Genomic DNA, 27,538 nt, shown 5'->3' with positions numbered 1-27,538 from the left:
ACATTGCACAAGTGTAATTGATTGCTCGAATAGGTTTATGGACAAGGGACAACTCTTTAACTTGCAAAGGTAGCAAGGAAGTTATCCAGATTTGTCTCCCGATCCTCGAAAGAATTATGATCGACACGACCACTTTCTCGTTCTCACATGGCTTTGCCTCGGGTCACTTCTGTTGCGCCTAGATCAAGGGAGCCATTAACCATCTGAAATTCTGCAGCTAGGGCCCAAATCTTTCGGCAAGTAGCTTTCTCCATTTCGGCAATTTACTTAAGAGCAAGACTCATCAGAGCCTCGATACGTAAAGAGTCATGATCTCATATCTACTCATACATCGTCTCTGGACGTTCCACATTTGCTTACACACTTCGTCTCCGTCTAGTCATCCTCATCCTTGTCGTAATCCAGGACCTGATCAGCTGTGTTCAAATTTCTGACATCGAAGTCCTCCTTCAAGTCCTCTGGACGAATTATCTCCCCCTGGTCTTCATCCTCAAATTCCTCTTCCACTTCTTCCACCTCCTGTAGTCCGCCGGGAGTTGCTAGACTGCTTTCCACACCTTCCTTCTTCACAGCCATCGTGCTCTCCATCTCAGAGAAGAAATGGTAAGATTGCAGAAGCACCTTTCCTTGGCAAATAAATCCCATCGGCGTCTGATCGAAATTCTGCCCCTTGCGACGGATTGCGAGCCATTCCTGCAGGAAGGTCAAAGGTCTGCGGGTGAAGACTTTTGACTTCTCTACATTTGTTGATCCCATGGAACTATCAAGGTCCTCGTCGTCCGTGTCTTCAGATATCTCAAGGTTGCCTTCATTATGGCGGATGCCTAGGAAGTCTAGAGTTGAATGGTATTCGGTGAAGTCGAAGTACAAACGACCGGCGTAAATTCCTACCTCAAGCTTCAGCCACATCGGAGCCTGCCAGTCCTGAGGTAAGGTGGGGACCGAGTAGAATTTCAGGTCACCGAAGTGCAGCATTCTTCGAGTAACTGGAGCCGCGTATGCTAGGAGGTATGTCGGCGAATCTGTTGTAATCCTAACGATTGGAAGAAGAATTTCTACTTCTTCGGGGATGATGACCAAAGCCGCTTCGGAAACCGTGCTCCAGAGAATCCAGTTAACTGAGCGCTATTGAACATTAGCTTAAGACTAAAAAGAATTGAATAAAGGGAGTATTTGCCTGGAAATTATCGTACGGCCGACCGGGAAATTTGACGGTTCGTGTGAATTCCGTGGATATGAACAGCTTGCCTGAGGTTCCATTGCTGCTGACATTATATTTGCGTCCGAGTAAGGTTCGGCTCATCGCATCAAAAGCCAGCTCATACCCCGCCGAATCAGCTGTAAGTCTTCCGGTAGTTGCAAAAGTCAGAATATCTCTGTGTATAGGCGGGAATCCGAGTGCGGTATAGTGCACTGGCTTCTGGACTTCGCGAACGGCTTCAACCTATTCCCAAGAAATCGAAGTCAGTGTACTTCTTTCAGGTAGTTTTAGGAGTATAATGTCCCGAGAGCTGTTGGGCATTGCTACAAGAGGTATTGAAGTTTCTTCGTGTTGGGCCTTACCTCATAAGCGACCTCTCTTTCCTGTTCCACCTCCTGTAATGCAGAAGCATGTACAGCCGCCCCAGAGTCTTGAAAAGCCTTCCGTCGGGAATCGAGTTCGTTCATGAAAGGTAGAATTTGTGGCGATGTCGAAGTTAGAGCTCTAGGGGGCTTCTTCTTAGCACTTACTCCGTAGAGCTGCGCCAGAGATTGCTGCTCGATTTGCCTCAGCGAACCAAGGTATGCGTCGCGTTGCTCGGTATTAACAAGAAAGTCGGAATTGTCTAACCCGGCCTGGGTTCGGCGACAAAAGTCCATGCCTTGTGAATAGTACAGCGGCAAGAGTTGTTCAATGCCATTACAGGTTTGATCAAGAAGCCAGCAAATAACTTCGTGCGAAGTAATTGTATCGTGCTCAGTCTTCTTAACCAGATCAAGAATACTTTGATGGACTTCTGGAGGTGCGAAGAACAAAACGGATTGGGTTGTGCCTAGCTGTCGTAGTCGCATAGCAGCTATGAATAGTCAGGCACTTGAGTTTGGGAAGACCACACTATGATGGAGAACCAACCTTGTACAGTGTGGTCCTTCGTCTGACCAAGTCCTAGAGTAAGTGCTCCAATGGCTCTGGGAGGCAACTTCAGGTCGGTGCCGCGAGTGTGGGCCTCATCTAGGTACACTAAACACTCGCTCAAATCGTCTGCGAAAGTTGACGCCAAAAGAGGTATCGAGTACCCTTGTCGATAGTACACAAGAGTTCTGTTGTCGTCACCAAAGTAAACGGCCGCAGGAGCCTCTGTGTCGATATCCAGCCATGCCTTGACCAGATCACGATTATTCATTTCCAATATTTGTGCCCCAGCATCGATAAGGACTCGAATTTTCCACATCTTCATTGAATTCAGTAGGCCGACCTCAGATAAATGCCTTCCACGGTTGTCGGCAGCAAGTATATAACCACGATTTCGGGGCTCCAGGAGATATGACAAGACTTCGGCGTTGGTATGAGAAAGTCCTGGTAGATCATTCTGTGAAATGGTCAAAGGCAAAATTCTCTTCCAGTCATTTGTACCGCTGAACCCGGTTGTGAGTGCCGTTGATTCGGCTGATAATCGAACTCCGAGAGTAGATTCGCTTTTAATTTGTGCAGAGAATAGCGGGATGTCCCAGCCTGAAGCCTGAAGCTTCATGTGGAATTGCCGAGCATATCGCGGAAAGACATGATTGTTCAAGAAGTAGTCGATCACAACCACCCTAGCATGAAGTTTTCTCCAAAGTTCTTGAAGCTGGATATCATCATCTACGTTGATTGCATTCCACATTCGGAGCGAACCTGGAAGATCTGAATCTTGTGAAAAACGCTCGTATGTCCGTGATGGATCGTCTGATTTGGAGACGTGTTCCAAGGTTTGTCGCAATTGCTCACTGCTTAGACCTTGGTAATAAAACGCGAGACATGTGAACAGGATTGCAACATCAGGATGACCCCACTCAGCTTGTTCCGATGGTTGCCCCTTTGCAGTAAAGGGAACTGCCATGGGGTCTCTCGCAGAGTGCAGACCATACTGGACATTCCAGCGCTTCTTCAAAGCCATCAGAAGTATTCGATGTACGATCAGGCCGCGCAGCAGATATGTGACCTGCTTTAGAGCAGGCTTATCTGGAAACATATATTCAATCGATTTTGCCAGTGTTGAGGACACTCGTGGTTCCGAGATAAATGCTTTGATGAGAACACGGTCAGATTTGGGAATCTCTGCCGGCAGTATGGAAGTTCGTCCCCAATAGATATCGTCGACTAACAGCGAGAGCATTCTATCCTCGACATCTTTACGGAGGAAGAACACAAATGGCAGGCCACCATCTGGTCTCCGCACAACCTCAATGCTATGGGGAAACTCGTGGTGCAGACTATCTAGATGTCCACGAACTTGCCTCAGCAATGCTTCCGCTACCAACCATCGCTGCGGATGGCCGTCCACAGTCTTTTGGGTGCCAGACGGGTATATAAGCTGTGTTCTGATGGCAAGAATAGAGTCTGCTTCGTCGATAACATCGCGAGAGACCTGCGACATCCAATGTTGTATTTGGATCATCCTCTTGGCCTCCTGGACACGGCCATCCAAGAGCTGTTGTTGCCCACTGAGCTTGAACGATAAAATGTGCTCTGGCAGTGCAAGCACAACCCCTGAGGACTTTCTCATGTTTGAGTGAATCGCATCGAACTTACCCAAAACGTCCATATCAGTGCGAGTCTTTCGAGAGAAAGGGATGTGGATAATCTTGCGCCCAAGTAGTCCACCAAGGCGTGAGTGCATTAGTTGGGCTGTCTGGAGCAGGAGGGGCTTGGGGACGATAACCCTTAGTAAGTTTTTTCCGTTTGCCAAAACAGCCGCAGCCATAGGCATGATGCACGAGGTTTTGCCTGGTGATACTATTAGTAATTCCGCCGTCAACATCTCGGGCGCCTCCAAACGCAAACGTACCTTGTCCCATGTTCTAAAAGGTCAGCAAGTTAGCAATGTCATATTTCAGTACGCAGTAAACCAAGTAGAGGAAATTCAAGGTCATAAGATTCGTTGAATTCAAAACAGTCAGAAGCTTGAGCAGGTTCCTTTGAAAAGTGATCAAAATAGAATGGATGATACCTACCATCTGTAAAACCGAATTGGATTGAGAAGCCGGGGATATGGTCGCCACTGCAACTTCGATTTGACCAGGGCGAATTAACAGATTTGCGTCAATTTCGAGGAGAAGCCAATCAGTCTGAACCAACGGTTGCCAGTTAGAATGACCAACATTCTCAAACTCTTCCATGAATCGCTGCAGGTTCCGTTTCTGGTAAGCGGAATCCATCCTCAACAGGCGCTGCAATGATGTGATAGATAGTGCGTAGCCTGTGAGACTCTCCTTCATGCCTTTACCGAAATTAATGCTCGTCGTAGAACGTAAAGTTTCGAGAAGGGTCACTGGAGTGACACATGGCCAAAGATCACCGTACTTTAGCCATTTTGTAACCGATTCTGGAGTTTCCGATCCTTCAAAACTGCCTTGGAGGCAACTGAGATGCTGACCAACACACAATTGAGCTTGAGGGATTTGTGAAACGAGGCGTGCTGCTTCGTGCACCTCGAGTTTCGGCGTTGGCGAAGCACCTTTCAGTCTTCGAAATGCGACTAGACTATGGCCGAGATCTTGGCCATACTGCCGGCGTACTGATTGCTTCGATTTCATAAGCCGCCCAACTATACCTTGAATTTGTGTGAGTTCGAGGGCTTCAGTCGGGACAACGGCGGTCGCTTCCTCAGGTGTGCTATTGTCCTCATTTTTCTGGGACATTCCGTTGACTTGTTCAACAGCGATTGCAGCTATGGTCTCCATTTTGCCGACGTCCACATTCGTTGGGGACATTCGAGGCTTGGGCATGCTTGAATTCTCGTCTCTGCCTCTGCAGGTTTTTCGGAGTAGATCCGAGAGTTGCGGAAAATCCCCACCTCGAACACGGGTCGGCAATACCTCCTGTTCTCTAACTTCAAAGGCCAATGGAATTTGAGGTTCGCAACTATGGGCGTCCAGGACCTTCTGAGCGGCGGTGAGGAAAACGGAAAGTTGGGAATTTCGGTACAAGCGGAACCACTCTGGAAGAACTGCATCGAGGGCTCGCGAACTATCAATCAACAGCGAATCTGGAAGGTCGTCAAGTTTGGGTTCTTGGCACGGCCATTGTTCCAAGAGGAATCTGATGAATCTCTTCCCATCGTTCTCTTGTTGCTGCATATATACACGCTCCTGGTTCTCGAGTTGCCTCCATTGCCTCACCCCCATATTGAATTCGGTGCCTTCTAAAATGGACCTGTCGTCTCCTGGATACGGAACCAGAAATGGATGGATCAAAGGGAATAGGCGCCCAAGCATGGGAATTTCCGAGAATTGAAAGTTGCTGTATGATGGCCAAATTGGTTGTTCAACCTTCTTCAGCTCAGTAAAGACCGCGAATGCCAGCAGTGCTCTAATGAGGGCCAATTCTTCCTGGCTGGTATGACTGAATGTCATAACCGCAAAAACGAACATCATTTCATATCGATCTTCGTATCCACGGCTGCAACAAAAATTGACCAAAGAACCCCAGTGGATTGACAGATCCAGATCAAGGAGGTCGCTGAGAAGCATAGAATTGTATTCTTGCTTGAACCCTCCAATAACTGATTGGCCATGAAGTAAGCCGGCCAAGTCTTCTGTGGTCGGGAATCTTGATGACCAGCTTCGAACCAGTCGAGTTATTTCCAGGACGTTCTCTCGAACCGGAGTAGCCTTCTGAAAATGTCTTGCAGGATATGGGAGGTTTTTTTCAGCCAGAGTCTGTTTTAAGAACCCAGAATTCGGTCGTTGATAAACTTGGCGACGAAGTTGGCTGCGTTCAGTCAAATGGCGCTCACCAGTCGGGCCTAGCTGAGGAATTTGAAAGCTCTGGGAACTGAATATCGCGAGTTCCTCCGATCGCTTATGAATAGCATCAACAAAGGCTCGGAAGCAGTCATGCTGGATATTCGTAGTCAAATGAGGATCCCAGAAAGTCTTCTGCATGACTTTCAAATGTGTCGGATAATATTCTCGGCGGGGTGTGAGTTTCGATATCCAGATCAATCCTCGATTTTGGCCCTCAGTAAGGGGCGACCATGGTTGACAGATACCCGAGCGTAGGAGGTGTAAGGCTTCTTCAGTTCCTGTTCGGCCTGTAAGAGGATCAGGAATCACAAAAGAGGTGAAAGCATGATATTGAGCTTTCAAGTAGAGCAGTCGTGGCTCAGCTTGACAGTCAACCCGCTGAAGAATATTGTTGATCGTGAAAATGCCATAAGCGCCATCATTGTCGACCTTGACTTCCACGTGAGGTCCATGTCGCTCGTAGAGCATTGTTCCCATCGGCACGACAATACTTCGACGAGGATTTGGAGGAACAATGTGCTGCTTTGCCTGCGCATCTCGAAGTACTTCAGTAAGAACAATTTTCGAGGAAAGTCCGTACCAAGTTCCAGCGTCCTCTGCGAGGCGGTTAAAGTTAGCCTGTGTGCGAGAAATGCCGAGACTGTAAGTGCCGAGGATAACGTTTGTGCTCACGCACAACCAATGTTCTATGGGCATATGGTGACATGCAGTACTCCCGCGTGGAGCGTCAGGCAAGCAAAAGAACGAAAGAAAAATTACTTACGGTTATTGTTGATCTCAGCTTTAAGTTGAGGCGATTCAAGCCAGCCTCTTCCATTAACGGTGAAAGAGAGACCCAGGCGCTTGAGTTCTACAGATAGAGGTCGAAATTCTGGTTGGAAAACAGTGAGGTGCTGAGGGCCTTCGAATCCTTGGAAGATGTTCGCAATGGCTTGGAAGATGCTCGATTGAGGGTTGACCAGTCTGACCGTCCGACGCAGGGCCGTTTTCGTCTTCACATTGAGTTTCCAGTTTGATAGTTTCTCATACCAGATATTTGATTGATGTCGAATTTCAAGAATCCCACTCTTCAAATCCAGCCAATGCACGCAATCGTTGATCAAAGAGGATGGAAGATCGAAACTTCTGGTACTGTAGAAGACTTTGGCCGGGATAAGTTCAAGCAATTTACCCCGAAACATCGCACGAACAAGAACTTTGCCATTGCGAAGTCCAAGGTGTATTTGATGGCCGTTGGGGCTGAGCTTCAAGACATGTGACATGTCTGTCAAATACGATGGATACGTCAACAGGCTTTGACTCCCAAATAGTGCCTGGACGGTGACGGATTCCCGGTAAACTGCTGACAAGCTTCCTAGAGGTTGGCCCATAACAAGGAAGTGGCCTTCGAGGAGATGGACGTGAATGATTTGTACTGCATGGACAGCGGGAAATTGAATTTTGATTTCGACCCAGCAATTCTCTACTCCCGGGAGAAACCTGGGTGGATTCAGCTTCGCCGTAGGGTCGTCTCGAATATTAGGCCATATGGTAAAGATGAAGGCTATCAAGGCGTCAGGGTAGTCTTCGACAGTTTGACGAAGGATGTATCTCAACCGGGAGGCCATCTTCGCATCCCTGATGACAGCGCGTTCCAGAGCCCCCTTCAGCCCAACAGGGTCACTGACCAAATTGTCTTGCAGAGCTACCGAACAATCGAGGAATGTCCGGAGTGCGAGCGGGTCAAGACTATTGGAGTTGCCGTCAACATGCAAAGCAAATGTTCTTCTGCAAAGGAGCGCAGCCCAGAGAGCGTATTTGGAGCATCTGTCAGACGTTCCTGTATCTCTTACTGTTTGGGCCTCCTGTCGCAGAGCTCCTATCCAGGACATGGTGACGTCCCGAACTTTCTGGAGCAACTCGGAAGCTTGCTGATGACGAACATTTCCTAAATGATGCAATTGGAGCAGCAAAGTAATTATCGTCTCCATGCAATTCATCTCCCGCCAATTGGACGAAATATCTTCAAGGCGCCAGCGGAGCTGGTCTATGAGCCTGGTACAGAAGGCTCCATCGCGGAGTGGGTTGTGAACAGTGCCAAGGTGGTGGTCCTCCTCCGAAGATGACGGCCCGACTTGGAGAGCCAGACTTGATACTAGCAACGTGGTAGTCTCTGAGCTAAAATTCAAATTGGAAGAACCAAGTTCGTTAAGAATCTGTAGCCATCGTCGCTCTTTGCCTGAAAACAAATACAAATATCCCAAGAACTCATGTGCATTGAGCCCAGTTGGGCAGTGCGTCTGGTTGGCGACTACTTGGTACGAGGAAGGGCCATTCGAATTGATACTCAGCTTCATAGAAGCAATGAAGGAGAATAGTGGGGAACTTCGCGTCAGGGGTAGCTCGCAATGATGGGCGAAGCTTGGTTTGAAGAACAGTCGTGAGGGCCACACTTTGAGCTTGTCATCGAAGTAACAAAACTCCATCCCGTTCGATCGAAACAGGTCATTTTCGCTCACAGGGAAACTTCGCTCCAAGTAATGAGTGCCGAGATGCGACTTTTTGGTTGACGCGAGACAAATGCCGTACTCTTTGCCCTGGCCCGGTTTCAAGTAGGCAGAGAGTTCCGAATATGCTGAGAGCCGGTGGGCCAGTGCTTGGCTAGGCAATAGGTCTGGTGCCCCGAACGACCCGAGCAATGTCCAGGTCGCTTCCCGATAATCAAGAAAAGCTTCGGGGCAGTTCAACTCAAACACAACACTCTTGGCCTGGACGAGATTGGATGGCAACGGGTGCTCGTAGATCTTGATCCTCATTTCCGCCGCCGATCGCTCTAGATAGCATTTACTACAATGCGGGCTGTGGCTTCTGACGAGAAATTCATCCGTGTAGTAAACACATTCGCTTTCAGAGTGCTTCTTTCGCAGTTCGTTGTATTTTTCTGTCATTTTCTTCCATTCTTTCGTCTTCTTTGCCCGATTATGTTGGGCGTCCTTTTCGATGCGATCGTGGAGTTCTTTTAGGTTTGAAGCGTTTGGAGACTCGTCGTAATATCGCTCTGCAAAGCATCCCTTAGAAGGCTCGTAGAAGATCGTCATACGTGAGCCTTTAGATTCCGCATGTCTGTGTCGAAGATAGAGCCGCACAGTCTGTAAGCGCTTCATATCGCTCAAGTAGGACAGCTGTAGAGTGTCTAAAATTTCAAGTGGAAATCCCGGGTCGTAGTCCTGCAACAGGGGGAAATTTTTGATCGCACATTTGTCCATTGACATCCACATTTCCATTAACGTCAGAAGCATGATGCTTTTCTGTTCGGGATTTTTATCGTAAGCGTCTGCTACCTGCTTAATGTAGGTTTTCATCGAACGAGCAAGTTCGGAACATAGTGCCTCACAGTTGAGCGTCGACGTCGGAACATATTGAATATCACTCTCGATGTCGCATTCTCTTTCGCCCAGGTCTTGATACTTCTTTACATATTTCGACATTGCTTGTGGAACGGCAAGCGACGGATCGAAATCGCTAGGTAATCTGGATGTTCCAGAGCCTTGTTGAACAGTGTTTTGCTGGGCCCCTTTGAGCACTCTGTCCAGATATTTCATGCTGTTGGGGAGGTTCAAGATCAGAAAAGGCTGCTGCCCCTCCACGTAGCCACTTGTGCGAGCTAGATGATATGGGAGCTTTGGGATGCGTCTGCTAACGGCACTCTTAAAGTGTGTCCAGCGCTTTGCTACAAACTCGGTTGCGCGCTTGGTTTGCTGAAGGAATTCTACCTCAAGCAGCTGGAACATTGTCTCGTAAGCTTGGCGAATTTGTAGAGGAGCCCTGTCTTTCTCAGCCTCAAGCTTGGCTATACGGCGACAGAGCTTCACCTTGAGGAACACTAATAGTTCCAGATCGAGAGATGGAACTGAGTTCTCGCGGGATGGAATTGAATCCTTGAGAAGTTGGGATAAAACCAAACAGATCAAGAACTTGTATTGCAATCTCCCAAGCTCGCCATCAAGTAATGTCGAGAGGTGCCGTTGTACCGCGACTCGTAGTACAAGCCAAAAAGGGCAACGTCTCCAAGGCTTGTGAGCCCCTTCGGACCAGCAGACATCATCTCGTACGCGTTTTTTGAGAATGGCGTGGAAAATTCGCGTGCCATTAACTTCCAGAATAGGCATCAAAATCTGGGTTGTGAGTCCAGGATCGACCGTGTCACGACTTTCGGAGATTGAAGCTCGTTCTTTATACGCCTGAGGAGTAAACCTTCGAACGGGCTCGATGCTCGCGCGCTCGAGGAAACTTGAGAGCTCGATCTGGAAGGTTTCGCTGTTGAAGGCTTCGCACGGAACAGAAACGGCGCAGCCAGGGAAGTCCCATTCTAAAGTCGTTGCAGAAAGGACATGCTCCGAGAGGGGTGAAGCTTCAAACGCTTCAAAGATAACGCGATCACCGTTGGTACTAGAAATGAGACCGTGTCAGCAAATGCATGATTCTTGGGGATGGTGAAGAGAAGAGAATTAATTGGTAGACGGAAGAGCGAGAGACTTACCTATGTTCTCGTCGGATAAGCAGGCCAGTGTTCTGCTCCGTGATATGTAGGATCAGGACATGATTGCACTCCAGAGTTCGAAATGCTGCCAACAGTGAGGTTGTGTCGAGTTTCCCGCCTTCGTTCACGATCCTGCAGCTCCGGAGGCTCTGAAAAAGGATTTTGTGTTCTCGAGAGAAGGGATTGTCTTGAAGGAATGTAAGAAATCGTGTCGCACTGGCCAATCTGTCAAGAATTTCGTGCCCAATTTGCGCCAGCTTCGCATCTTGTCGTTCAGGTAGACGTGGAGGCAAGACAAGATGGTTGTACACCGCCTTGAACAGGTTACCCTTGGTGTCCATCATTCAATTTGGTTGGACCAAAAGATCCAAGGAAAATGGGAACGCGTTCAGAAGGAGGGTTACCGTGTGTACAGAGGACGGGTGATGGAGAGGCAGCTGGCGGAATTCGCTCGCTTGGCGCCATCACGTGCCACAGCCTCGAAGGTGATGGAAATTGACCTTGTTCTGTCGGAACATCTAAATATTTCTAGAGAATGCCGACAAAGCCGAAATTGTTCCATGTCTTTTCAGAACATTGAATTTTCTCAAACAACGCCTCAAATGACGCCGACAAGGTCGATATTGTTCTGTCGTTTCTCGGAACATCTAAATATTGTAGAGAATGCCGACAAGGTCGACGATGTCCCCAGTTGTTGAGGAACATTGTGACATATCAAAATGTACAGAGAGAGAATTTCATGTGGTATGAGAATAAAGGTGCCAATGAGATAGCTCATGAAGATAATTTGACTCTGGGGGCTTCCTGCATCATCTGGATGCAGGGGCCCGCTGAAAGGAGGGACCACTTAACTCGCTGCTCGAGGTCCATCTTGGCGATGTCCTTGGGCCCGCCGGTGTCCTTGAAGTATCTAATTTCTCGTCCTGTTGACATTTGAATCTAGTATCGCGTCAGAAGAATGAGATGGAGCTGTGGTCGAGGTCAAGGAGTATCTGGAAGATGGCATCATCCCTCTGTACAATCGTTGAGAACGTCAAGGATGTTGCCTGCTTCGAGAAGTACTCCCGGCATCAATGAGATTTGAAGGAGCTGTTACAAAAGAGGGTGTGATGAGTGAGAATGTGATCTGAAGTGTGAAGTGTGAATCAAGTGAGGTTGAAATCAAGCGAGTCTTGGCAGGGGTGATTGATGTGCAGTGACCGAGATGCGACAACTGTGCAGCCCCTCCTTTTTTTCTTCGGCTGGTGAGATTGCTTCATCCCATTCTTACCATCATCAAATAACATTTTGAACGACTCCTAAAATGTCGCTCTGTCGACGACCACCTGCGGATTATAATGGCGTTCCATTAATGAAGCCAAAATTGTCATTTCCCAGAACCCCTAGAGCTCGCTACCATCAAGTGGAAATTCAGGTTAAGGTCTTCTCTCCGGGCGGGAAGATGGCACGGTTGACTTGGAAAGCTAGAAGCTTTTTCTCTCTCTAATTTCAATTCACTCTTCATAACTCTCAAGTCTTAATTTCTTTCACGGCGTTACCACAGCACTCAGCACACATTGCTCCTTCACTAGTTGGCCTCGAGACGTTTGATGAGTCACCCTACTTCATCGAAGAATAGTTTACGGGAAAATTGCGCTACATATCATTGCCAAAGGCCGTCTCTGGAGTAAGGAACTCAAGATGAAGACTTACGACTCATTTTGTATGTTCGCCGCAATCCAAGACAAACAGGAGACACTCCCTGCTCTCCCGCTCTTCTTCCAGCTTCCTCGTGAGCTACGGGACGCTATCTACGAGCATCACATAGAAGACCAAGTTTCAACCCCGGGCTACTCAAGATCTGTTTTTGACAGAAAACGCTGTGGGGCATGTCGTAAGGATGAGCTTGTTTACTGGACAGCAAGAAAGCATTCATTCACTCTACTCTTGGTCAACCGGCAACTCATGCACGAACTCCAACAAACACTGGTTAAAAAAGAGTTCACACTCCACTTCTACTGCGCCTGTCACCTTCTATCATTTTTAAAAAGGCCAAAACTGTATCCGATTCAACAAGAGCTCACAAGCCTCTATTTTCACTGGCGCGGAGAGACTTCCGGATATCCACCCGCCCCTCAAGACGCTATTGCCAAACTGCAGACTCTTCCAGCGCTCACGCATCTCACGATCAGAATAACGGAATCTCTTCCCCTCCCCGAATCCCAACGAGCACATTTCCTCGAGTGGAGCAGACCATCGCCAAGCGATTTCTGCTCCGCGGTTGCGGATGCAATTGGCTTTAATGAATTAGTCAGTTTGCGTGGATTGGAGGACGTGCGCCTCATCGACGTTGACTATTTTGTGGGAGCTGCTCATGATTTTTCGCAAGACATACTTGGTTTGAAAGAATGTCTCGAGTCACACTTGAAGCGCGAGAAGCCTCCAGTACGCCCACCTCGCCTCCCTTCCAATTTGCTTGTCAATCGCTGATGGTAGACAGGGATACGACGAGAAACCGAGGATACGAACACCGTATGAACCATCTAACAAACATCCTGATCTCCAATGGGTAGGGTGGAGGGAGGAGAGCACCGAAAGGGCACTTGAAGATCGCTCCTCCTTGCGCCGTTGAATGCATCCATATCACATCTCACATAATCTGGGTAAGGTTACTAAAACGGCTGCGACAAAATAACACATCTCAGCGATCTTACTTCCTGCCTTATTTTTCGCTCTATCCAAACATGCTCTGATCCATCAATGGTTTGAAGAGCCGACGCTGCGCATATCTTACAACCCCGAAACCCCACATCTTCATCTCGACGGGATAGGACGAAGGGAGAAGAACTACGAGTAGACCCTAGTTGGATTCCCTCTATTGGATTTTGAACACTTGTGAATCTCTCAAGCATTTGAATATATTTCCATCACATATTAACTCAGTCAAAACTACAACAGACAGATTGGATAGAGGAAGAAGAATTTCAAGAGGACACTTCCCTCTATCAGGCTTTCACACAACGTTTCTTCACATCAAATCTCACACAACCTGCCTTAGCACATTGAGTGAATTTATACCAGCGATCCGTTCATCTATATGCTTCCATCCTCTCTATACATGCAATTTGGGGTCTGTATACCATCTCAGCAGCCCCAGCAATCAAGCAAAGCTCGTCCCGCCCGTCCCTTGCCCCATATTACTCGCGGCAAGCCCATTACTTAACCTCCTCCCTCCACCAGGCCCAACGCTTCCCCCTCTCACCCCAATCGGAGAACTCATCCTCCTCTCCAGATTAAAACTACTTCTCCTATTACTTCCACCCTTCGAAGCTCTCCTGACATGCATATAATCCTCATTCGCCCCATCAAGCGATTTCCTCGATTGATGATGAGGTTCATTCAGGCTCGGTCCATCCACAGTATCAAGCGCTTCCTCGTCCTGGTCATAAGGAAGGATTTCGTCGCCCTCCAGGATCTCGCCGTCGATGTATTCATCTAATGTTGGAAGACCTTCTTCCTCTGATTCTTCGTCTTCTTCATCGCTAGAATCAGACTTGCTGAAGCCTTCCATTTCCTTCAGATACCAGATTGGTACCGCGCTAGCTGCTGAAATAATGCCAAGTAGCCACCAAGGCGTGATAACATACCCCTTCTCCAATCCCCAGGTGAACGCCGCACCGCCCAAAGCAGGACCGGCCGCTCTTCCTACCGCTGAAATCGAGACAGCGAAGCCATTCAGCGTCCCGAGGATCCTCAAACTGACTGCCGAATTCGTCAACAGGATAATGGAGCACGGGAACGCGAAGATGACCGCAAAGCACTTGACGACCATGATCCCGAACATCGTAGCTTGTTGCAACATCGGGTCTTGGATGAGCGCTGTGTAAGGCGTAGCGAAACAGATGATTGGAAAGGACAAGGCGCAGACTTTGAAGCAGTTTAGGACGCCAAATTTGCGGGCTGTTGGAGGGAAGATCAGGAATTGGACGACGCAGCCGAGGACGCCATACATAGTGAACATGGTGCCGATACTGCTGCTGTTAAGGCCGAAACCGCCGCTGAATTTGAAGGGGAGGTGGGTGTTCTCTTTGGTGGGGATTTGGGGTGGGTGGTGCAGGAAGATGGGCAGGAGTTGGTCGTAGGCTACGGAGTGGAGGGCCAATAAGGTGTAGGCTATTAGATTTATAACTGATTGGCGGGTGAAGACTTCGACGAGAGTCGGGCGAGGAAGAGGTGGCTTGGTGTTCTTGGGGAAGTCGTCGTATTTGGAAGTATCGGAAGCGGATATGGATGATCGGCGAAGGAGGGATGCTGAAGATTCATCGTAGCTCTCGGAAGGTCGTCGGAATGGCTTTCGTTTAGGATGTAGATTGCCCATACGGAAGATTGTCTTAACAAAGGCAGATAGTTGCTTCCCGAGAAAGAGGCCTGCATCGGTACGGTGACGTCTAGTTTCGAGAGTTTCCTGGTCGCTGTTAGCAGGGCGAAGAAGAGAGAGTGATAACGACTTACCCTCAGAAATAAAAACCCAGTACTGATGCCGACCATAAATAACGCACTAGCCACGAAGTTTGGAAGTGCAAATGGAAACTTGAGCATGAATTTGTTGTTCCCAAACAACCCAGGCATGTGCTCTGCAGGCTTGGCGAAGAAACCTCCAAAGGAAGGACCGAAGATAGACCCCAGACTCCATACGAGTGGCATAATCGAGAATGCTCTTGGTTGAAGTTCCCTCTCAGGAACCATTTCGGCCACCATGGTACGGATAATACCCACTGACAGGGGTCAACAACATCCTTGAGGCTGAAGGAGGGGCTTACCATTGCCATTACAGCCACCTGCAAGAGCTCTCGCAGTTATTGCCATAGGAAGACTAGTTGACATTCCCCACATCAAAGTTGAAAGCATGGTGCAAGTGAGGCCAATCAAGATTGCAGGTTTTCGACCAAACTTGTCCGACGCCCTTCCCCAAAGCACAGCTGTGAGACATTGTGAGAGGGAGAAGACAGATGAAGTGATTCCAGCCCACTTTGCGACATTTTTCTTATCTATACCGAAACTCTCGATCATTTCGGGCTGTGGAATGGTCAGCAAGTTGCATACGGCAGGTGGGGGTGGTAACTGACGAGGTATGGGAAGACCGAAGTCATGGCGACAGGCTCTGCGAATCTACATATTGCTTTGGGGTAATTAGTGGATGCTTTGCAAGGAGGAATCATCACAGGATGCAAAACACGGTGATTTGAGGCTGTGGAGTACCAAACATGTAGATCGGTATCAGGGTGAAGAGCGGATTCGGATATTCGGCAGGGCCAGTGTCAAGCAGAGAGGCGTTCACGACTTGAAGAACCATCTGAAAATGTAGATTTCTTGCAAGTGCCATCAATGAATATTTCCAAAACTTCGGATCTCAACATGCTGCCTGATCACCCCTCACAGCCCGCCCGATAGCCTCACCCAGCTTTCCCAAAGCCTTGCCACCACATGTGAAAGAATTTCAACCCCACCAACTCGACCGCCTGGAGTGTGAGTCGAACTGAAATCAGATTCGAAACTCACCAAGGATTGCCAACTGCTTAGAAGGCAGCTTTGGAGGCCCACGTGACCGTTTCTTCACCATGGTGATGGTGGAAGCAGAGCCTTGTCAACCTCTAAGAGTTGTCGATCGTACCGCTGTCTGATCTTCGGACCCAGCATGAGGCCACGAGAATGTGGATATATGTGTCGAAGGAGGACGCTGCGGGCTGGTTGAACAGCTTTTGGTGACGAAGAGAGCAATGTTGGGGAGAGACGTTGGATTCGAGTCAGAAGAAGGAGAGGCAGAGATCAAGTAGTCATCCGCCTTGTCCTCGCCCGATAAACCAACACCGCCCACAGCGGGGATGCAAAGAGGGTGCATCCGAGTGCATCTAGGTGCCACTACAGCAAGGATTATGTAGAAAAGTTCCCCCGAAAAAGTCGTTTAAGGAGCTGTGTCTGGCAGCCTCTACCCCGCTGCCGGGGGCTGAGGGATGTGATTGGTCGACGATAACGAAAATGCGGGGCGCAGAAGCCGCAATCGGTCCCACTCACGTGTGCTGACAAACTCGAGTCCGTTGGCCGCTTTACCCTGACGTCGTCCTGCGGCCAAAGAGAGGCGTGCAGCATTGCAGCGAGCTCTGGATGTCCCCACCTTTGAGGACACAATCTTAACCTATCTGGGAAGGTTGATGTCGTGCCCCTACGACGTTCTTGCCAAACGTTGGTCAAAGCTTGTGGTGACCAGGGCCAGGTAACCAGATAACCTCACCTCACCTCACTACATGGAAGTAAGTTTCTCCCCTTTCACATAGCGAAGGACCTCAGGACCTCAGGACCTCGACTCTATTTCAATTGCCTTCAAGTCACCTCGCATCGCTGTTTCTCTCACATGCGAATGATTAAGGCATAAGAATACCTTCTACCTGCTAATGCACCATGGGCAGCCTGATCGATGAGAAGATGGAGAGCAACGAGACCACGCCATTGATTGCCACTGTACGGGTTGCACCCGCGAGACAACGATACAGCCATAGCGTAGTCCGTCGATTCTGCACAATTGCTCTCGGATCCTCTTTGATCGCTCTCACTGTCCTATTCCTCCTCCCAGTCGCCCTCCTCCCGGATCATCACCATCGAAAATTCCCCCACTATCGCCCTCAGCCGCAATCAATTGCTTTCGAGGAGCTTCAAGCAATATTGCTAGAGACGCCAAGGGAGGAGAAGGCACAAGAATGGAGCAAGTACTACACATCTGGACCACATTTGGCAGGAAAGAACTATAGCCAGGCTGTCTGGACACAGGAGAGATGGGAGGAGTGGGGAATCAAGTCTGGTATTGTGGCATATGATGTCTACATCAATTACCCCCTCGGCCATCGACTCGCTTTATACGAGAACAAGAAGAAGGGCAAAGATGATGTGGATTCGTGGAAAGTCAAATTCGAAGCGAGCCTTGTGGAAGATGTCCTAGATGAAGATCCAACCACTGGACTGGAAGACAGCATTCCCACGTTTCATGGCTATTCTGCAAGCGGAAACGTCACAGCACCCTACGTCTATGTTAACTACGGAACATACCAGGACTATGAGGATTTGATAAATGCGAACATTAGCTTGGAAGGAAAGATTGCGGTTGCAAAGTATGGGGGAATCTTCAGAGGTCTCAAGGTGAAGCGTGCTCAGGAGTTGGGAATGGTTGGCACAATCCTCTTCTCGGACCCTGGAGATGATGGAGCTGCAAGCGACGAGAACAACGTAACAACATACCCCAAAGGTCCTGCGAGAAACCCGAGTAGCGTACAACGAGGCAGTGCCCAATTCCTAAGCGTCGCTCCTGGGGATCCGTAAGTTGCTCGAACCGCTCTTCGAATTTTCTAACCTTATGTAGAACAACCCCTGGTTATCCTTCGAAGCCTGGAGTTCCACGCCAACCAGTCGAAGGAGGAATCCCCTCGATTCCCTCGATCCCAATTTCATATGTCGATGCTATTCCGATTCTCAAAGCTCTCAATGGACATGGTCCATCCTCAAAGGACTTGAACAAACATTGGGAACGAAATCAAGGACTGAAGTACAAAGGTGTTGATTATAATGTTGGACCCTCCCCGGATGATTTGGTCCTCAATCTCGTTAACGAACAGGAGTACGTGACAACACCTCTCTGGAATGTCATTGGTGTCATCAATGGCACTCTTCCCGACGAAGTGATCGTTATCGGCAATCACCGTGATGCCTGGATTGCTGGTGGAGCAGGAGACCCAAACAGTGGTTCGGCAGCGCTCAATGAAGTCGTTCGCTCGTTCGGTGTTGCACTTTCCCAAGGCTGGAAACCTTTACGTACTATTGTCATCGCAAGCTGGGACGGTGAAGAGTACGGATTGGTTGGGTCAACAGAATGGGTAGAAGAATACCTCCCGTGGCTCTCGCATGCCAACGTTGCATACGTCAATCTAGACGTCGCAACTGTCGGACCTATCTTCCATGCTTCAGCTTCCCCGCTTCTCAACAAATTATTGTACGAAGTCACAGCATTGATCCCATCGCCCAACCAAACCGTGCCGGGCCAGACGCTTGGCGATCTCTGGAATGGCCATATCAGTACCATGGGCAGTGGATCAGATTTCACTGCTTTCCAAGACCATGCTGGCGTTCCGTCCATCGACTTTGGCTTCGGGCCTAATGAAGAAGATACGAATAATGCCGTTTACCATTATCACTCGAACTACGATTCCTATTATTGGATGAACACATATGGGGACCCAGGATTCCATTACCACATAGCCACGGCCAAGTTATTCGGTCTGTTTACTGCAAGATTGGCAGAATCTCCTGTTATACCACTTAATGCTACCGACTACGCTATCGCCCTTGACGAATACATCTCGAAAGTGGAATCTAAACTTTCCGGCACGGCAGAGGAAGACGATATCGAAGTTCGAGCACGCCCAACTCCGACTGGGCACAAGGGCGACCTAGAAGATCTGAAGGTGTCCTTCAAGAGACTCCACAAAGCCGCCAAAAAGCTCAAGAAAGCAGCTAAAGCCCACGATGCGTGGGCCATAGAATTAGCTGAGGAGGCAGGACAAGACATTCCCTGGTGGAAGTGGTACTCCAAGATAAAGCTCTACTACAACATCCGCAGAGCCAATAGCAAATACAAGTATCTCGAGCGACAATTCCTGTATTCGAAAGGATTAGATAGCCGCCCTTGGTTCAAGCATATTGTCTTTGCGCCTGGTCTGTGGACGGGCTATTCCGGGGCCGTGTTTCCTGGGCTCGTAGAGGCGATTGATGCAAAGGATTATGGCATTGCGCAGAAGTGGGTGGGGATTATTCATGGCAGCTTGTACAAAGCGGCAGGTAGCTTGGAGTAGGAATGGTGGAGGTTGCCCCTATTTCAGGATACATATAGTGCATGCCACGAGAAGTTTTCTCTCCTTCGTAATAAGGGATTTTAGTATTCGGGCGACGTAGATAAAAGTAGATGAATGAAAGAGTGTATCCCAGACTGGTGCCACGTGATTAGCTGTATCAATATTATGAAGGTACTTCCACATTGGGAAGATGCCCCTTCCCTTCTAGAAAACGGATCCCAGCCAATGCATGGTCTTCGAACTGTGCAGACTCAGGTCGAATACAGCCTGAACTTCCGTCCTCTGGTGGTTGGTTTCCAACTGTCGATTCTTCATCATATTTGGCAACAGCGTGACCCCTCACGTGGTGAATTCAAGCCGGCGAGGTATCGATCCCTGGTCACCGGGGCCACTCGGGTGTTCAGTCCCAACGACTGCCAAGTTGATCAAGCGCAAAACTGGCAAGACAATTTCTCATTCCAATTACAATTATGTTATCAGGTCAATCATGGTTAACATTTCACAGCGGCGCACGAGCATTGCGTTAAAAGCAGAAGGACGGGAGTTGTAACTACGGAAATTTTATTGATATTGGGTTAGCTGGACATTGGCTCTCGCAACTTCAGCACTGGATGCTGATAGGATCCACTCGAGGAACCTGGTAATCACCAGGGTGATCCCACGGCGCATCCCTAACTCTCCTCTGCGTGTTGTCCCACCTCTTCTTCAAATCGTCCCTAAGCTCCTCACTGATGTGTCTCTCCACAAAAGCCTGTGTCGTCGTCCGGTCACTCATAGCAAAGATCAACACATCCCTGACGAAATCCCTCAAACGCTCATTCTGCGAGTTCTCAAAGACATACTCGACGTTCCCCAACGGGACTCTGCCTTCATTCTCTTGATAGAACTTCCGATAAGTCAAAAGCAGCTTGTCCATGACTTGGTTCTGAAAGCCCGGTGCCTGCAGATTCTCGCCGACGATCATAAGCTCGAGAAGATAGTGGATGCCGCAATCCCAGGCGCAGATCCGGATGTCGTTCTTTCCTACCCCGGTCATGTCTGCTCTACCCTTGTACTCGGTTGGGTGAGCCTCCGGTACTAAAACGCCACGGTTCATGGCGATGGTGTTCTGGAGGGAGAGCCAGAGATCGCGTCGCACGCCAGGGATGTGGATTGTGGGCGCAGAAGACGAGTAGTGTTCTGGTCTGGAGTATTCGTTCTTGATGTAGCCTACTTCCTTTAGGAGGAGAAATGCATACTTCGGAATGAGGCCGCAGGAAAACCCGTCGTCTAGAGTGATGGTTATTGCTAGCTTGATGGAGTTCGCCTCAAGCGGAGTCTTTTGGCCTCCCATGTCTTGAAGAGAGAGGGGATTGGTGGATATGTTGGTGAAGGGATTCAAGAGTCCAAGGACAAGCATTGATTTGTTGAAGAGCGATATCTTATGAAAATATCGGCGGGTGCTCTGTAAACGTGCTCAGTTGATAAGCTTAAGAATCAATGCAACACTTTTTGAGATGCCAGGAAGTTCTGATTTATGTTTTGTTTATTGTATCTGGAAACATCTGTTCCTGAGCCTTTGATTCCTTCTTCATTGTTCTACGAATCCTTTGTTAAACACGGAGATAATTGCCGAAACACAACGAGATTGTTCCACCTTCGTTATTCTTGATTCTCCATCTTTGTCTCTAGTCTCATGTTCATTCGAAGCCTTTCGTTGTGGCACGAGGGGGTCAAATCCTCTTTCAGGGGCTCGCTTCGATCACGTGATCTACACCCGAGCAACCTGGGTCGTGGGTGGCCCACGCCACTGGCTGGATCGATATCTAACCGACTCGAATTCACCGAGCGAAAGGCCACACTGGCGGCACAGGCCAGAGAAAGGATGCTTCAGATGTGCTGTCGATGGTTGGATTCCGAGGATCAGAGGACGTAACCACCTGTCGGGAGATTAGAGAATTCAGTTAGGATAGCGGCGTTGTCCAAAGTGATTGAATATCCCCTTTTCAATCTCCACAAAGGCTTTTGTGATTTGGCCGTCCCAAATTCCCAATGAAAGTTGACGTGTTATTTCACCACTCAAGTTGAGCTCTTAATTCGCGAAATTCATGCCAGAATATCCTGGATGATCTTGAACCTCGTTGGAGGAATAATTTTCTAAGCATTTATATCTTTCTTATGATGGCTACATACTTGGGAGTAAAAATTTTAAGGCTGACGGTGTAAATCGAGCGGTCTGGATCTCGAGGAAAGATGTATATATAATCACGTCCTCGGCCGCCACTCTATGATTCTACACAGCAGCTTCACTCTCCAAGATATGAAAAACTTCTCCTACTCGAAGAACACGAAATGCGCGTCCACAAGATTGGTCTCTCCTTGGCAGTCGTGGGAACTGCTACTCTCCTCATCGAAGCTCTCCCAGTAAGTGCTCACTCTCTGGCGTTGTTTCTATAATTCGACCCATATGCTACCTCGAGCTTTTAGAAATGCTCTTCCACCCCGCGAGATCTCTTCTCAAGGGACTTTTAATGGTATCGCACTTCCTGGACGTGGAAATGGTGCTGTGCTAGTTCATGTGGAGCGCAGGGATTCCCCCCAAAAAAGGAAAAGATAATGGAAAATATGACGGCCATGGGGATGGTATTGAGAAGGACAAAGAAGACGAAGAATGTAATGATGACAAGAAAGACAAGGGGGCAAAGAAATCCAAGCCTTCCAAGGGATATTTGACCCAGCAAAACTCTCCAATGGTGTTTCTAGCTGATAATACGAAAGAAAACTTCACAACCGTTGTGAGAGAACTCCTCCAATTTCTCAGAAACCGCTTTCGAATACTGTATAAATAAGAAATAATCCATTGTGCAAAGAAAGAAGAACATTCCTGATTCACGTGACTGATCTCCTTGCATCTCGCTACTGTGTTCGTCTTCAAACACAATAAAACGACTTCAACACTCAGTCCCCCCTAATTTGAGCCGCAGTCTATACAGCTGGTCTGTCGTTCCTGTATACGTCAAAAACGTAGTGATATTGAAGCATGGAGAAGGAGAAAATGGGGGAGAACGGCGCAAGGGAAGATTCCTGGTCACCGTATATTTTTCCCTGGAGCTCCTGCAGCTCTTTGCTGCAGCCAACCGCGATGGCGATCTCACAACCTTCTGGATTGCCACTCCAGAGAGTTTCCTCCTATCTACTCCCCTATCCGACCACTGGAGTTTGTACAATGGACAACACGGGAGCCAACCGATCCTCCAAGTACAAACACAGCTCCTGAACCGACGTACGACCAAGCTCGAACTTCCACACGAGTGATGCTGCACCGAGGATGGCAAACGAGGGGGAAAGATTGACACGGAAACGAACAGGGTCGAGGTCCTCTGACGGTAGCCACAATGAGCGCCTCGAACCGCAACTCCTACGTGCAGCTGAGAGCGACGAGGTCGACTTGCTCAGCAAGATTATCGAATCGGCGCGAAGCAAGAATCAGTTGAGCGAGAACTTCCTGCGGATCGGATTGATGCGAAGCTCGGAGAAGGGAAAAGTTGGAACAACACAATATCTTTTGGCACAAGGTGCGCAACCGGATGGGGCCGCAGGAAACAGACTGCCGCCACTGCTACGAGCTGTGGAAAAGAACCATATTGCTATTGTCCAGCTACTCCTCGAGCATGGCGCAAACACAGAGACGGCAGACAAGAAGGGAAGGACTGCCCTGATGACTGCAGCATGGCAGAACCACTGGCATATTCTGAACTCTCTGATCGTCAAGGGGGCCAACATCAACGCAAAGGACAATCGAGGCCGGAATGTGTTACACAACCTGGGCGCAGACAAGAAATGCGACTGGGGCGATTCTGTCATTGAGCGTCTCTTGGTAGAAAACATCCAAATCGATGGTCCAGAAGGGCAGGACAATCTCGGACGGACACCATTGCATTGGGCTTGCGCGACTGGGAAATTGCATCTGGCGGGGCTTCTTCTCACGAGACCAAAGGGACCGAAAGCACATATCGACGCACTCGAAATTCGAGAGAAAACGAGTCTACATCTCGCAGCCAGCCACGACCGCGATGACTTGGTGGAGCTGCTCCTGAAATATGGAGCAGATTGCAACAAGCAGTCCGATGGAGGATGGACGCCTCTACATAATGCTTGCGAAGTTGGGTCGGAAACCATAGTACGCATCTTGATTAGGGTGGGTTCAGATGTCAATGCAAAACTGCTTAACGGGATGACCCCACTTCATCTTGCCGCTCAAGGGGGCCATATCGAGGTCGTTAGGCTCCTTTTGGAGCGGAAGGACATCAAGCGGACTGCAAGAGACACTTTTGGAAGTACTCCATTTTTACGAGCAGCTCAGAACAAACGTAAAGATATTGTCAATCTCCTTGCTCCATTCAATCATTTGGAAACTATTTCAGAAGACGCACTTGGAGCTTCAAATGGCTTCCACACCACCATTGTGGATTTTGGAAATTTCCGCAACGAAAATCGAGTCAAAAGATGGACTGTATATGGTATGATTGATTCGTCCTCCCAATTCATATGTTTCGGTAACTGACGGAGTTCCGCAGAGCTGCTCTATGGCCGTGACCCAGTCAACCCCCGAAAACCAAAACTTACAGTGCTGCCAAATGACAAAGCAACAAACTTCAGGTGGATCCGTAGGTGTTGGGGGAGAACCCTTTTCCTATCTTTGACTGTCTCGCGATAGCCTCCCGGGACAATTTCCCGGTTCTCCCGGAACAACCTTAATCGAGCAATTGCTAACTCCCCCGTTACGTAGACCTCCCGGCTAATAATATGGCATGGGTTGAAGCTCTTCTCACGAAGGCGTTTATCGAAGAGGGTGCGAACGATGTCGAAGGGTTCAAAGCATTGGAAAGATCTTTCAGTAATCAACACCGAGGACAGAAGAGCCACTCGCATTTCATGAGGCCCCTTTGTCAAAGCACAGTCAGATCAGTTAAGGTGGCAGAAGAAACCCCAGCAGAACCCACCAAAGAGCAAGGCCCTCCAACCATTGTCATTAATGGAGGATCAGAATCTACTGGCATCCCAAAAACCCCTTCGAGAAGCTCCACTTTCCGCGAAGAAAGCTCTGATCTTTTCAAATTTCCCTCAAATCAAGGTGGAAAAGACCAAGCAAAAGGGGCCCAAAAGGAGAAGGGAAAGAAGACGAGTGCTAAAGGCAATAAATCGCCAAAAGGTACAGAAACACCCATCAAGGATCAGCAACGCAAACCAAGCCAGCCTCTCGAAAATCGACGCCCCATTTCCCCCAGCTCTCCTGCCCGGAAAGAGCCCGTCCAGCCAAAGAACAATGTCTTCACCTTCATGCCGTATCTTCACTTTGAAAGCAGCCGCCGTCGCCAGGAGATGCAGGAAGCCATTAAGCGTGCAGAGACACTTCGATCTCCACTCTGCCGTAACCTTAGCAAAGCTAGTACATACGACGAAATGCTAATCCGAGCCCACCTTGCAACCTCGACCGTTTCTCTTCATGTACGGCGGACGCTAGATCAATCATTCTATCACAACATTGATACCGAGAGCCGCGATCACGACCAAGTTGTGTATCGATATCAATTGAAAGGCAAAAGCCACGATGATCCAGAAGTTGATCCTAAGATCGTGATGGTGGATCAACTTTGGATGGTAGGTGTTGGGGGAGAAACCCTTTCCTATTTGTGACTGTTTCATGAGATTTTCCTAAGACAATGTCCTCTCCCGAAACAATCCCAATTAAGCAATTGCTGACTCCCCCGTTACTTAGTGGGTATTGGGTAAAGGTCTAATTGTCACGGCATTTCCGCAACGTTGGCAGCAGCCAAAGAACGACCCTCTTAATGTCCTTGATACTGTCATAGAAGATATCAACAGCAAAACTCGGGAACCCGTCAAAAGTGTGTACGACCTCGCAATGACCATATCAAACCGCTGTAGTGGAGTGTTTGATCGACATCGGATGGGGGACGAAGACTACCAGTTTCTCGATATGTTTGAATCTTCCATTGGCAATGTGACGGATAGGGAAACAGTTTTATTCAGAGAATTCAATGCGGCATCAGCGCAAGCCTCTGCGTGGCTACAGCATCATCGGCGTCCTAGTCGATTTTCCAGGTACATCGAACACGACGCCATGGACCCCAAGGACAGGCAGAACGCAAAGGACAAGGAAAGAGAAGAGCGGGAGGAGAAGTTCAAATATGAAGAATTTATGCGTGGCCCTCTTTTCGTCGACAAACTCTTGGACATTGGCGAGGAAACAGACCTCTTAGCAGAGACGAAAGACATCCGAGATGAACTGAATATGATAGCCAAGGTTCTGGAGGATCAACTCCACGTTCTCCCCGACCTACAAGAAGCCATATGCGACATTTACAAGGATGAGCGATCATCTCAGCAAGAGGTCAAAAAGCGGTTTAGGGATCAGATGAAGGCCATCGAGGTGCATATAAATGATTTGAATCGTATGGATAGGCAGGCTGAACGGATCTACAACTCAATTACCGATATGCTGGACTTGAAGCAAAAACACGCAAATGCCTTCGAAGCCCGCTTTGCGAGAGACCAAGCGGCAGGAACTGCCAGGCAAAGCCAAACTATAATGGTGTTTACCATTGTGACGATTGTGTTCTTGCCCTTGAGCTTCATTGCTGCATTTTTCGCTATCAATATTCGCGAATTCCCACGGCTCGATGGGAACTCCAGCATTCCGCTGGCATATGTGAGCAAATACATGTTTGGAATTGGATTAGCTGTGTCCATCCCTCTAGTTGCAATTGCCTTGAGCCTGGATGATATCGGCAATATGTTCAGACATCTGCGGAGATGGATCAACCGACGTAAATCGTTACGGGAAAAACCTTTCGATGAAGGCCCTGGTGAAACTACATTGGATATGTTGCGCTTTGAACATGCCTTGAGTATCGCTCGAAGTGCGAGAAAGAGCGTCGAAACCGATTGGATAAGGGAGCGACTCTCGCTGTCTGGTAGGCCCACATCCGCCACGGCTGCCAGAGAGAAGCAGACCGGGTTTAGGATGAGAGCTAGTGCCGATGTTGAAAGAGGAGGAGTTCTGAGCTGAATACCTCCTTCTCGGACTTACCTTCCTGCATGAATTGGGAGAGGGTCATTTCAATCCGAATACTGTGCCGCTGCTGTCTTCTGGACAGCACGAGGTGCAACACGGAAGACCTTTCGAGGCCCTAGCATTGTACCGGAGGCACTGAGACAGAGGCATTCTCGATGTAGTCTTCTACCTTCCGCCGTCGTATATATACCCATATATCCAATCAAAACATTCAGATGTCCGAAAATTCTCCGTACTTCTTCCAATTCTGCTTGACATTACTTCGGAGGACCCGGCTGAGTGGCTGAGGAGCATCATGGTTATTTATCTGTCAAGTTATTTTCCCAACTTTTACTGCTAAGTAGGTAGCTGTGCATCCACCCCGCAGGGCTAAAGATTTCAGAACAAAAACATCATTATTCATGCACCCCTAAATCTTTGTCTCATTGCTGTAGGAGCCTGAGCGAGCTACCGTTCGGGCTATCAGTGGTGGCAGCGGCGAGCGCATTGCAATTATCCGCAGGCACGGCACACGCGATGACTGACTTGACGCACAGCCTTGCAAGACGACATCTGGTTCCGACTCCCTTCTCGGCCATTGCTCGTCAGTCGGATTGTAACATAGACTGGCCATCAGGGCTTAACTTCTACACCACACATTTTCGAAAGTACTTCGTCTTGGCCAACCCGTTCAGTGTCTTTCTGAGCCGTTCCAAAATAGATTTCGATGGGCAAACACACTTCGTCATACGGGCAGGTACCGCGGAAGTCTGGAAGTCTGTATAGGTGATGTGTTGTATGGCATCTGGGAGGAGTGGTTATGGTGCTGGCAGGTGCTATGGAAGCACGAAACCCGAACTCGAAAACTCGGCAACTACACAACTCCGCTGGCCGGATGAATACCAAATAAGATGAAGTGGCTATCCGAAGCGTTACGGCTCCATACTAGCGAATGATCAAAGACTACTCACGTCATTCGGTTTTACTTTCGAATATCGATACCCAGCTCAAGACGCCTGAGTCTCAGACACTCTGGTTCCGAGAAACCTGTCGCCTCTGCTGGACAGAGCGACTTGGGAGGAAGTGTTGAGAATCAGCACT

The 27,538-nt window shown here is 48.7% G+C and overlaps 8 protein-coding genes across 8 annotated transcripts; 5 read left to right on the top strand and 3 right to left on the bottom strand.

Moving 5' to 3' along the window:
* Window positions 1-189: 189 nt before the first annotated feature.
* K444DRAFT_662705 (uncharacterized protein) lies at window positions 190-10,848 on the bottom strand (the record flags this gene model as incomplete). The annotated part of the gene is made up of 8 exons (XM_024886733.1): window positions 190-1,125; window positions 1,178-1,444; window positions 1,564-2,057; window positions 2,114-3,967; window positions 4,029-4,041; window positions 4,195-6,584; window positions 6,752-10,416; window positions 10,508-10,848. 8 exons carry the CDS (start codon window positions 10,846-10,848, stop codon window positions 376-378), a joined length of 9,774 nt encoding a protein of 3,257 aa, XP_024738603.1. The 3' UTR covers window positions 190-375.
* A 1,339-nt stretch (window positions 10,849-12,187) lies between these two features.
* K444DRAFT_662704 (uncharacterized protein) lies at window positions 12,188-13,118 on the top strand (the record flags this gene model as incomplete). The annotated part of the gene is made up of 2 exons (XM_024886732.1): window positions 12,188-12,931; window positions 12,987-13,118. 2 exons carry the CDS (start codon window positions 12,188-12,190, stop codon window positions 13,116-13,118), a joined length of 876 nt encoding a protein of 291 aa, XP_024738602.1.
* Window positions 13,119-13,492: 374 nt separating this feature from the next.
* K444DRAFT_611934 (MFS general substrate transporter) lies at window positions 13,493-16,404 on the bottom strand. The gene is made up of 5 exons (XM_024880034.1): window positions 16,046-16,404; window positions 15,613-15,665; window positions 15,307-15,562; window positions 14,999-15,261; window positions 13,493-14,951 (listed from the first exon to the last, which is right to left on the bottom strand). Exons 1-5 carry the CDS (start codon window positions 16,104-16,106, stop codon window positions 13,647-13,649), a joined length of 1,938 nt encoding a protein of 645 aa, XP_024738601.1. The 5' UTR covers window positions 16,107-16,404; the 3' UTR covers window positions 13,493-13,646.
* A 338-nt stretch (window positions 16,405-16,742) lies between these two features.
* K444DRAFT_587934 (Zn-dependent exopeptidase) lies at window positions 16,743-19,513 on the top strand. Its single transcript, XM_024878038.1, has 2 exons — window positions 16,743-17,850; window positions 17,895-19,513. Exons 1-2 carry the CDS (start codon window positions 16,943-16,945, stop codon window positions 19,378-19,380), a joined length of 2,394 nt encoding a protein of 797 aa, XP_024738600.1. The 5' UTR covers window positions 16,743-16,942; the 3' UTR covers window positions 19,381-19,513.
* A 468-nt stretch (window positions 19,514-19,981) lies between these two features.
* K444DRAFT_628709 (uncharacterized protein) lies at window positions 19,982-20,713 on the bottom strand (the record flags this gene model as incomplete). Its single annotated transcript, XM_024882953.1, has 1 exon — window positions 19,982-20,713. One exon carries the CDS (start codon window positions 20,711-20,713, stop codon window positions 19,982-19,984), a length of 732 nt encoding a protein of 243 aa, XP_024738599.1.
* Window positions 20,714-21,711: 998 nt separating this feature from the next.
* K444DRAFT_628708 (uncharacterized protein) lies at window positions 21,712-22,208 on the top strand (the record flags this gene model as incomplete). The annotated part of the gene is made up of 2 exons (XM_024882952.1): window positions 21,712-21,783; window positions 21,933-22,208. 2 exons carry the CDS (start codon window positions 21,712-21,714, stop codon window positions 22,206-22,208), a joined length of 348 nt encoding a protein of 115 aa, XP_024738598.1.
* A 1,727-nt stretch (window positions 22,209-23,935) lies between these two features.
* On the top strand, window positions 23,936-25,170 carry K444DRAFT_376765 (uncharacterized protein). The gene has a single exon (XM_024872315.1). It carries the CDS (start codon window positions 24,166-24,168, stop codon window positions 25,054-25,056), a length of 891 nt encoding a protein of 296 aa, XP_024738597.1. The 5' UTR covers window positions 23,936-24,165; the 3' UTR covers window positions 25,057-25,170.
* A 28-nt stretch (window positions 25,171-25,198) lies between these two features.
* K444DRAFT_377085 (uncharacterized protein) lies at window positions 25,199-26,856 on the top strand. The gene is made up of 2 exons (XM_024872316.1): window positions 25,199-26,798; window positions 26,841-26,856. Exon 1 carries the CDS (start codon window positions 25,286-25,288, stop codon window positions 26,450-26,452), a length of 1,167 nt encoding a protein of 388 aa, XP_024738596.1. The 5' UTR covers window positions 25,199-25,285; the 3' UTR covers window positions 26,453-26,798; window positions 26,841-26,856.
* Window positions 26,857-27,538: the final 682 nt, after the last annotated feature.

Source organism: Hyaloscypha bicolor (assembly GCF_002865645.1).
Source record: "Hyaloscypha bicolor E unplaced genomic scaffold K444scaffold_56, whole genome shotgun sequence".
NCBI lineage: Eukaryota > Fungi > Ascomycota > Leotiomycetes > Helotiales > Hyaloscyphaceae > Hyaloscypha > Hyaloscypha bicolor.
The sequence above is the reverse complement of the archived record's forward strand: the minus strand, read 5'-3'. Positions and strand labels throughout refer to the sequence as shown.

Coding starts and splice junctions, on each gene's coding strand:
- K444DRAFT_611934 (XM_024880034.1), bottom strand. CDS start 16,106: ATGGTGAAGAAACGGTCACGTGGGCCTCCAAAGCTGCCTTCTAAGCAG. Junction 15,666..16,045: donor TAAGCAGTTGGCAATCCTTG/GTGAGTTTCGAA, acceptor ATTACCCCAAAG/CAATATGTAGATTCGCAGAG. Junction 15,262..15,306: donor AGGTGGCTGTAATGGCAATG/GTAAGCCCCTCC, acceptor GACCCCTGTCAG/TGGGTATTATCCGTACCATG.
- K444DRAFT_376765 (XM_024872315.1), top strand. CDS start 24,166: ATGGCATGGGTTGAAGCTCTTCTCACGAAGGCGTTTATCGAAGAGGGT.
- K444DRAFT_587934 (XM_024878038.1), top strand. CDS start 16,943: ATGGGCAGCCTGATCGATGAGAAGATGGAGAGCAACGAGACCACGCCA. Junction 17,851..17,894: donor AGCGTCGCTCCTGGGGATCC/GTAAGTTGCTCG, acceptor AACCTTATGTAG/AACAACCCCTGGTTATCCTT.
- K444DRAFT_377085 (XM_024872316.1), top strand. CDS start 25,286: ATGACCATATCAAACCGCTGTAGTGGAGTGTTTGATCGACATCGGATG.